This window comes from Cryptotermes secundus, unplaced genomic scaffold, assembly GCF_002891405.2.
Source record: "Cryptotermes secundus unplaced genomic scaffold, Csec_1.0 scaffold830, whole genome shotgun sequence".
NCBI lineage: Eukaryota > Metazoa > Arthropoda > Insecta > Blattodea > Kalotermitidae > Cryptotermes > Cryptotermes secundus.
The window spans coordinates 6,958-16,729 of NW_019739226.1; the positions used below are offsets into that span (position 1 = coordinate 6,958).

Here is a 9,772-nt window from a genome sequence, read left to right on the forward strand (position 1 = left end):
GGTCATATAGCAAGCTTGTGAGAATGAGAAATGCATACAGACTGAAAGAATGAGATCACTTGGGAGACAATTGTGAACATGTTTTTTTAAAGGTACAGTTATGGGGTTTTGGACTGTGTTTGTTTGTGTCAGGATGCAAAGTCATGTTGAGCATGTATGAACACAGTGATGAGTGCTGAGGTTCCATAAAGAGCAGATATGTATTTTCTGTGCTTCCACAGGGACCACAGGTTTCTCAGGAAGGTCCCTGCATTATGAACTTAACACTTGCTAAGATTATGAAGTCTGTGGAGAAGAAATCTGTACAGAGCAGCTGTTATGGGTTAGATGTAATGAGAAACAGCTACAGCAAGGCGAGCATATATTGTTTCATGTTTGGTGTTGTACAGCCATGACTGATAGAAGATGTGATGCCATTACAGAACTGTACAAATTCAGAGAAGGTTTCAGTGGGTCCATATGGTGAGACATACCCAGCAAGTCATGATGCAAGCCAGGCCATGAATATAAAAGCTGAGGAAGTCTCAGACTCACAAGAGGAAGTGAAGCCTGTGCAAATAACAGTTCAAGAAATAAAGGCTGAACCTGAGGTGAGGTGTATGTTTCTGCATGTCCACTCGTAGACAGATATCACAAATAGGCAGGAATTCAAGTTGTCTTTCTCATCTTTGTCTCTCTCTTTGTGCACTTGAAAAAACTCGCCTGTGCTGCTGACTCGCCTTTGAAGGCCTTTATCTGAAGTGTCTCTAGACAGTTATAGTTTGTTGAATGTATGCTGCTTGTGATGTACCACTTCTGTTTTCTTTTAAGCAGTTCTGATGCAGATGAAATTAAATTTTGCATAAATGGAACAGTGTTTGAGAGAAATTCTATAGCAGCAAAAATCCTTAGGGAGTCACGGGAACTGTTCGCAGTGAGTTAGTGGTACTCTTGTTAAAACCAATAAGTTACTAGGACTCTTGTGAGATAATTCCAATGAACCCCACAAGATATTTATCATGTGATGACTAGGTTCCAAGGTTACAATAGGTTCTTCATTTTCTTGCAACAAGAGTGGTAAGAATTGTACTGCAGAGAGCTGAAGAAAAGTTTCCTGCTGTAAGCAAAAGAATTGTGAGGGTTTCGTGCTTGTGTGCACAGACAAGAATGTTATTGTTGTATTTCAGTTGTCTTCGCCAAAGAAACTAAATATTTTGTGACCCGCTTATGTTTGTTTGCATAATCCATGTTATAACCGGTCTTCTCTCCTCTTGGTTGCTGGTTGCAGTTGCTCCTTTAGCTGTTCCCTCTCACCTGTTGTTACTCCGAGTTTGCAGGTTGCTGCTGCGTCCTTCTTATCCAGTTCTGCTTCCCTTTTTGTTGTTGTGGACAGTTGTTTGTGGGATATGGGTTACCGGAATGCTGGGCGCCAGTAAGCTTACTGTAAAGGCTTACATTTCGGGAAAAAGGGGGGATGAACTGGAAACTACACGTGATAGGTACCGCATTCTCACTAGAGTGATGAGATTCTGTCTCAGGGTGAATACGGGCCTCGCGTCAGCGGGAAAGAGAGAGTGTTTATAGCTAGGCACCACCACACACTGTTTAATTAGCAGATCTTGACATACATGTACATGTAACAGCACTCGTTGCACTCCCTTAAAACACCTTGGACTTGCTCAAACGTTGGCGACCGGATCCCTGGCTAGGTATTTAGTGACTGCTTCTTTTAGCACAACACATAGAATTACACTTTCACTTAAACTTTTAACACAAAGTAAAATTCACATTAAATTTTGAAGAGTTATTCAGAGATTGTTCCTGCAAACACTTAAACATAAATTTGTTTTAACTTTGACTTTTTTTAAACCAAACTGCCAGTGACGCTAGTTTTTCGGCTGTACCCTTGGAGGGTTGTTCAGAGACTCCTCTCGCAGACTGACTGTGCTTCGAAGCAAGAAATCTTCACGGCTTCAGCTCCGCCTCCAAGTTACTACCCTAATTTCTGCTGATTGGAACAATTCGAATTTAGGGAGTTAACCATAATTCTCACTGCTCCAATCACCTAGCTATAATTTGGGACTTTGGACCTTAAAGTCCTAACGTCGTTTTTGACAGCTGCTTGAAAAATTATGCCAGTAGCGTGGGTTGCTGGCCTTCCCACTTTTGACNACACTTGGGTGATAACAGTTTGGGATATTATGTTTGAGAGCAATGAGTTCAAGGAGAGATGTGGGTAAGTCAAGTAGTGCACATGCAACAGTGAGAAATGCATACAAAGTTTTGGAGGGAAAACCTGAGAGAAGCAGACCACTTGGGATTTAAAAGAAATAATTTGGAAGGGTTTGTACTGGGTCTTTTTGCTTTAGGATACAGAGCCATGATGAGCATGTGTGATCACAGTAATGAGCCCTTTCTGGCTTTCTCAGCTTATCCTGTATTCATTCCTCTTCTGCCCCATGCCTGCTATTGTTATTTTCAGTTTTCTATAGATAGAATGATAAGTAAGAATCAGTGTTCACTCTACTCCCTAGTTCTTAAATTGTTTACTACAATGTTGCCAACTCTAACATAATATTTCAGTATTTGAGGGTAGCCAACATAACACTCCCCCATAAACAATTTGGGAGTTTTTATTTTAAATACTTATTCATTGTGAATATTTATTCTTATTCAGAGCATCATTTGGAAACATTATTCTTAGAACAATCCAAGTGAATTAATAAAATCAGTATGTTTACGTACATTTAAACCTTTCATGGAACCATCAGAAACTAATTGATTTCCAGAGCAGCCTCCATAGTCTAGGGGTAATGTTCCCACCTCATGACTGAAGGTACGCGGGTTCAAACCTGACGGAGGTCGTGGAATTTTTAAGGGCGGAAAGATTCAGGGAACAAGTCCTCCGGGAGGGACTTTAAGCCGTGTGTTACGTGTCGTAGATTTACGGCATGTAAAAGAACCTCATATGTCTCTAGGAGACCTCTGAGCTAAATTACAGGCCCTTTCCCACCCAAGTAGTCTCCAATGCCTCTGGTGGATGGGGAAGCATCAAGGTACAGAGGGCCGACCTCGTTGGCTCTACGTGGGCTGATGGCACGCACTGTTACCGGTAGGGTATGGCAACAGTAGAAATTAAAGGGGGACACACAATGGACCAGTAACTGGTCTAAGTGCATGGGGAAACCCACCCCCTCTCATAATACGAACACAAATACGAATTGATTTCCAGGGATGTAATGTACTGTCAATTCCTTTGATTCAACCTTTTCTCTTATAAAATGAACCCTTATGTCAATATGTTTTGTTCGGTCATTACTGACAGGATTTTTCGCTATGTCTAAAGCACCACGATTATCACAAAAAAATAGGAATCGTGATTTCCTTGTTACGTATATCAAACCATAATTTTCGTAAGAAAACGGCGTCTTTCGTGGTCTCTGATAACGCCATATATTCTGCTTCTGTGGTTGACAAAGCTACAGTCCTTTGTTTTTTACATCACCAACTAATAGCTGCTCCTGATAGTTTGAACACAGATCCACTAAAGGATCTACGATCTAAATTTCCTCTGCTCCTCATCTTTATGCATGGCTAAGTAGGTAACAAAATCTGGAAATTCTTTCTGTTTCCTGTTTCGAAGTGGATATCTTCTTTCTTCCAAGTTTCCTTGTAATTGTTCTAAACCATCTGGCTCTAATGGAACTTCATTTCCTTCATCTTCTACTTGTGTTTGTTGTTCTTCAGGGTTTTCTTGCGGAATCATTGTTTCATCTTGTGAGTTGACGTAGAAACTTAATGACTTTGGAAGAATGTCTTTAAGCTGAAATCCTTTCTCACTTTCTTTCTTGTTTGTTATTTCTTCTTCCAGAAATTTTACATCTCTTGCCACAATTATTCGAGATGGATTGCAGGAATCTGATAACCGATAAGCTTTACTTTCCTCACTATATCCCATAAAAATGTATTTCTTGCTCACAGCATCCAATTTTTGGCGTTTCTGTGATGGTACATGAGCATAAGTTGGAGATCCGAAAATTTTTATATGGGAGAGATCAGTCTTTTCTCCTGTCCATATTTCTTCAGGCAATTGATTCTTTAGTTTCTTGTGAGGTGATCTGTTTAAAAGATATATGGCTGTTTGAGCTGCTTCAGCCCAGAATCTTCTGTTGCAGCCGGAATCATACAACATACATCTTGTTTTTTTTTTTTCCTCCAAAATGCTGCGATTAGCTCTTTCGGCAGTTCCATTTTGTTGTGGATTATATGGCACAGAGAATTTCCTTTTGGTTCCCTTTTGTTTTAACATGTCATTGAATAATTTGCCGCAAAATTCACCTCCATTATTGGAACAAACAGCTTTTATTGTCAATCCAGTTTCTGTCTCAACCATTTTCATAAATTCTTTAAAGGCTTCATGTGTGTCACCTTTTTGTTTCAAGAAACGAATGAAGATTTTTCTGCTATGATCATCCACAATAGTCAAAAAATATTTAGCGAGCCCATAATAGGGTACTTCAAATGGCCCAACCAGATCTAAATGCAATAGATCAAGGATTCTTTTTGACCATTTGTTCTTTGATTGTAGGAAAGGCTTCTTTGTCATTTTGCCTTCCAGACATGGAACACATTTCTTTGACTGATCATGTTCTTGAAAATCGATGCCACTAGCTAAACCTTTTTTTAGCAATCTCATGCTGACTCTATTTAAATGCCCCAAACGCCTATGCCACAACAGTTGTTCATCAACTTGCTGGGTACTTGCAACTTGTTCATTCTTTACAGTATTAATACAAGATTTTTCACATTTGTCATTTTTCTCTTTGGTATAAATCTTCTCTTTAGTTGCTATATTTGCAGATTGGGTCATGTTAGCTTTGGTATTTAAACAATAAATCCCATTTTCGGGATATGCTTTGGCAAGAACTTTGCCTCTTACCTCAAAATCATCAGAATCATATAAGTTGCAACAGTCTTTGGTGAATAACACAATTGTACCCTTATTTACAATTGAGTTTACAGACAATAAATTATTAGACAATCCCGGTACATGCAATACTTCTGAGATATGGCTGTAGTTGTCATTCATAAGTTTTACATCACCAAAACCTCCACTGGTTAACATGTTGTCATCAGCAAGGGTTATTTCATGTTCTTTAGAATCATGCGTTTTTAGTCTTATTTCCGGTCATATGGTGTGAAGCACCAGAGTCTATTACCCAAGTATCATCCTTAACTTTAACATAATGGGCAGATACCATATACATGGATCTTTTACTGGTCTTATTTTTCCATTTATTCTCATTACACCTATGATCGGATCCTTCTTTATTTTCATCGGTACTATTAACTGATTTAGAAGACTGGTTGCTCTTAAATTTTTGCTTATGCTGATTGTTATGAATATTATTATTGTTCGCCTTATCCTTACTTTTGAATCAACAGTTTTTTTATTTATATGGCCTAGCTTACCACAAATTTGACATTTTGTTGGTTTATGTTTAAGCTTATCTGTGGACAGAAAGGCTGAATCTGAATTTGCAATTTTACCTAATTCAATGTCTTGCAATAGCTTAGATTTAATGAGCTCACTAGTCAAAGTTACGTTGGAGTTTTCAAGCACCATACACATGGGATAATACTCTTTAGTTAAACCCTTTAACATGAATGCGGCTAATAGCTCATCTTCTATTTTTTTGTCCATTGAGACTAATCTGAGATTTATTGACATGAAGGCATTAACATATTCCTGCATGCTTTTATAGTCCTGAAGTTTCAAAGAGCACAAATCAGTTAAAATACTTATCCAACTATTGACTCCCTGATCTTTGAATGTTCTTTCCAATGTGTCCCAGGCTTCCTTTGCTGTAGTTGTCTGGACAACGTAAGATTTAACTTGGGGCTCCAATGTCAGACAAATGATGGCTCTTGCTTTCTTGTCCTTTTGTTTCTTGATGGATACTGGCATTGTGTCTTCTGCAGGATATCCTTTGACTGCTGACCACACAGTTTCAATCACTAGAATGTTTTGAATATCGAAGCACCATTCTCTATAATTTTCGCGTCCTTTGAGCCTATCAGTATTCGCGAAGGGCTTTGAAGTGGCCATGATGAAACTTGTTTCTTTGTCTTGATAGCGGTGTCAGTCCAAAGGATCACTTTTAAATAACACTTTTCACTTTTATGCTTTTTACACTTATCAATGATACGATGCTGGGCCCAGAACCCGTTATTTTCAGTTTCCTGTAGATCGAATGATAAGTAAGAATCAGTGTTCACTCTATTCCTGCTTTATTAAGACTCAGAAATTTGATACAGAAGTATGCCTTATATACATACAAATCTATAACTATAGTAACACTAAAACAATATAAGGATACTGTTGTTACACACGTAACTGTAGTTACACATAACAGTAAACATCACTTAGGTAACAAGACATAGCCTAGTTCTTAAATTGTTTACTACGATGTTGCCAACTCTAACATTATATTTCAGTATTTGAGAGTTGCCAACATAACAGCTATATGAGCTGCCTATCTCATCCTTGACTTTATCATATAATTATGCTTGGTGAATGAAGGTTACAAGTTGTGGAGCTCTTTATTATGATGTTTTTAGGTACAAAAACAGATATTTTCTATACTGCCGCAGTGAGTGATAGTTTTTCGGGAAGGTTTCTGAGCTATGAACCAAGTACTTTCTAGTGATCGTGATAGCTGTAGAGAAGAACATCTATACAGAACAGCTCTTATGAGTTAGATGTGATGAGAAACAGCCATAGCAAGGAGAGCATGCGCTGTTTCATGTGTGGTGTTGTGCATCCATTTCTGAGAAGGATGTGATGGTTTTTACAGAGCTGTAGAAATTTGGAGAACGCTTTAGTGGGTCCATATGCTGAGACATATCCAACACCTCATGATGCAGATCAGGCCATGAATGTAAAAGCTGAGGCAGTCTCAGATGCAGAAGAGGAAGAGGATCCTCTGCAAATAACAGTTCAGGAAGTAAAGGCTGAATCTGAGGTGAGCTGTATGTGCACTGTTAGGTAGATGACACAAATGTGCAGAAATGCCACTTGTTTTGTCTGTGAACGTGAAACAGCTCCACTGCGCTGTTGACTAGATTCTGAAGGTTTCTTTATCCTGAAATATCTCCAGGCAACTGTAGTTTGTAGAATGTTGCTTGTGATGTACCAGTCCCATTTTCTTTTGAGCAGTTCTGATAGATGAAATGAAGTACAGTATTAACTGAATGTTTTCGGTAACTTCTGTACAGGAAAAATCCTTCACATTTTCTTTGTCTGTCGCACCCATGAAGCAGTGCTTTGGTACTACATCATAGAGTTCCCAGGATCTATAAATGCTGAAGTTTATCATTTGTTTTCTGTCTCCCATGCAGTCTATATCCACGTAATAATATAGAGGTGTCACTATGTTGAGGATATGTTATAGGATAACTTAAAGATTTGTGACAGTGTGTGACTGAATATAGACACGTGTTACCTGTTGCCCTTTGTTTGAAGGAAACTTAATATACCTGACACCGTTGGAGTTGCCCCTGCACCACTATCAGGTGACTGGTTGTCATGACAGATTTTTTTGTTGTTTTCTCTCAGACAGAAAGGTGACAGAACATTATATGCAAAGAATGTGTGAAAGGTGTATAAAGCAATAGTGAAGAACTGGCATTGGCAGCACATCCTAATTCAAGTATATAGACACAGTTGTCATGAAATGGAATATACAATGCATGTAATCAAACACACAAAGAAGGCTCTTAATGAACATCAAAGAAAATTTTTATATATACAAATAGACAGGTTCTTACTTTTCTTGGCCTGTTTACAGCTCTGCAGTTCACAGTGACTGACTCACTGCTGGCTGCGAGGCGCATACAAATTTTGACAATGAATCAGTATGCTTGTGGCCAGTAACTTGTGGAATGAAGTATATACAGTTCACATGTCACAGAAGGTGTTGAAAATGCTGTCCCCCTACACTTAGACATTCCTTGCACCAGCAGAAGGGGTTCTGATTAACCCTTAACCTTTAACAGATGAATGTTATATATATCTACAGCAAGTAGCACCCTGTGTTGGCCAAATGTTATATATTTATGTATACGAGTATACCTGGCAGGACTCCTGCTCCCTTTGGGAGTGCTGACAGTTTTAACTTGGGTTTTAAACCAAAACAAACCCATGCACGTTCATGTCTGTGGTTCATTTGTTAGCTCTGAACAATGAAATTGTTTATCGCGGTACTGGTTTTGATACTACGAGTATTTATGTTTAGATATGACTGTTTATGATGTGGTCAGCCAAATAGAGCACAGTTTTGTTCTGAGAAGTGAGGAGTAAATAATCATCTGTTCCTGCATGTTAATGCTTCCAGATTCAAGGAAATGTGACGTATTGAAGGACTGGTTTTCAGTAGTGAATTATCAGTTAGGAAGTCAGTGTCGGATTGTCATATATTTCTCTGTCAGTTTGAAAGTCAGTGTCAAGACTGTCATTTATTTCTTTAGATATTGTCACGTGTTGGGTATGTAACGCAACAAATAACTTCATGCCATATTGAATATAGCGAATTTATTCCACATTTGCACACTTATACAATTAACAGCTACACGATTACTGCCATCAGCAGTATCACAATTAATTCCACTGCTCTCGGCGACTTCACAATCCACACTGTGTCACTCCTGATCACACACTCTGTTCACATACTGCTCAGCCCGATTTCTATACCATTCCTTGTATCCTCGTGTTAACGGCGGTGTCCCCTGTTATGTCACCGCGGGAGGGAGGGCGGAGTGTTTACTGGCCTGTTACCATAGCAGCCGTAGTTGCTCCAGTGCTGTTATGTCACCGCTGGCGGGTGGAGGGGGGGTGTCCTGCATAGCGAAATTCATCACAATATTTTATTTTGAGTGTCAGAAGGGCTATAAACCCACTGAGCCAGTATTAATTTGTGAGTAAAAAGCATCTTCATCACTGTGACTTTTGGTATCAGTGTCAGTCTGTCACTCTTTGACTAATATTACAATTACTTTGCATCACTATTTCTATTTTCTATTGTACAAAGTGTGATGTTGCGCTATGTGTCATGGACTGCTTCGAGAAGTGGCACGTGCTCGCGTCATAGAGTGTAATGTATCGTAAACTGTGAAGTGACTGCATACTTCTGTATACATTTTATGTACATATGTAGCTGTTGCAAGACGTTCGCACTCCTGCTTCTACACAGTGTGGTGTGCCCAATACCATTTCACACATCCAGAAGTAGTGGCCATTTTCTGCAAAAGTAGGAGTTTACATTTCAAGTAATCTTGTGTGGCAACCTAGGTGACAGTGCAGCTTAATGTCTGTTGACTCACAAACCTCCACACATGCTGATGGACTCAGTCTGACACCACACAAAGGGGTGTGATCTCTTGGTCCCTCCCTCCCTCCCTCCCTCCCCGCTCCGTCACCGTTCTCACACCTAACGAATTTAACATCTCACTGTATTGAGGCTTCAAGCTTATTTTTCTTGCTATTACGATTAATCATGTTATTTGAAGAAAGCAGTCTTCTGGGATTTGGCACCGTGTGCCCTTCGGTCCTTAAAAGCCAATGAGGCGCTCACCGTCCTTCCGGCTGACAAGGGTAATGCAGCAGTGGTACTGGATACGTCCGACTACAACCGGAAGATCGCCGCTGTCTTGGAGGATAAGGCTTACAGGAAGTTGAAGAAGGATCCTACTGATGCCATAGAGCGGAAGACTGTCCTTCTTCTGAAAAAGACCC

The 9,772-nt window shown here is 39.5% G+C and overlaps 1 protein-coding gene across 1 annotated transcript in view; it reads left to right on the forward strand.

The window, feature by feature from the left end:
* The first annotated feature begins 446 nt into the window (after positions 1 to 446).
* The window catches only part of LOC117282897 (zinc finger protein 583-like), a 22,620-nt gene continuing 13,294 nt past the window's right edge, over positions 447 to 9,772 (forward strand). The window contains exons 1-2 of the mRNA XM_033754408.1: positions 447 to 590; positions 6,837 to 7,004. Of these exons, the coding sequence (XP_033610299.1) occupies positions 501 to 590; positions 6,837 to 7,004 (258 nt within the window). The 5' untranslated portion in view covers positions 447 to 500. The remainder of the gene's footprint in view (positions 591 to 6,836; positions 7,005 to 9,772) is intronic.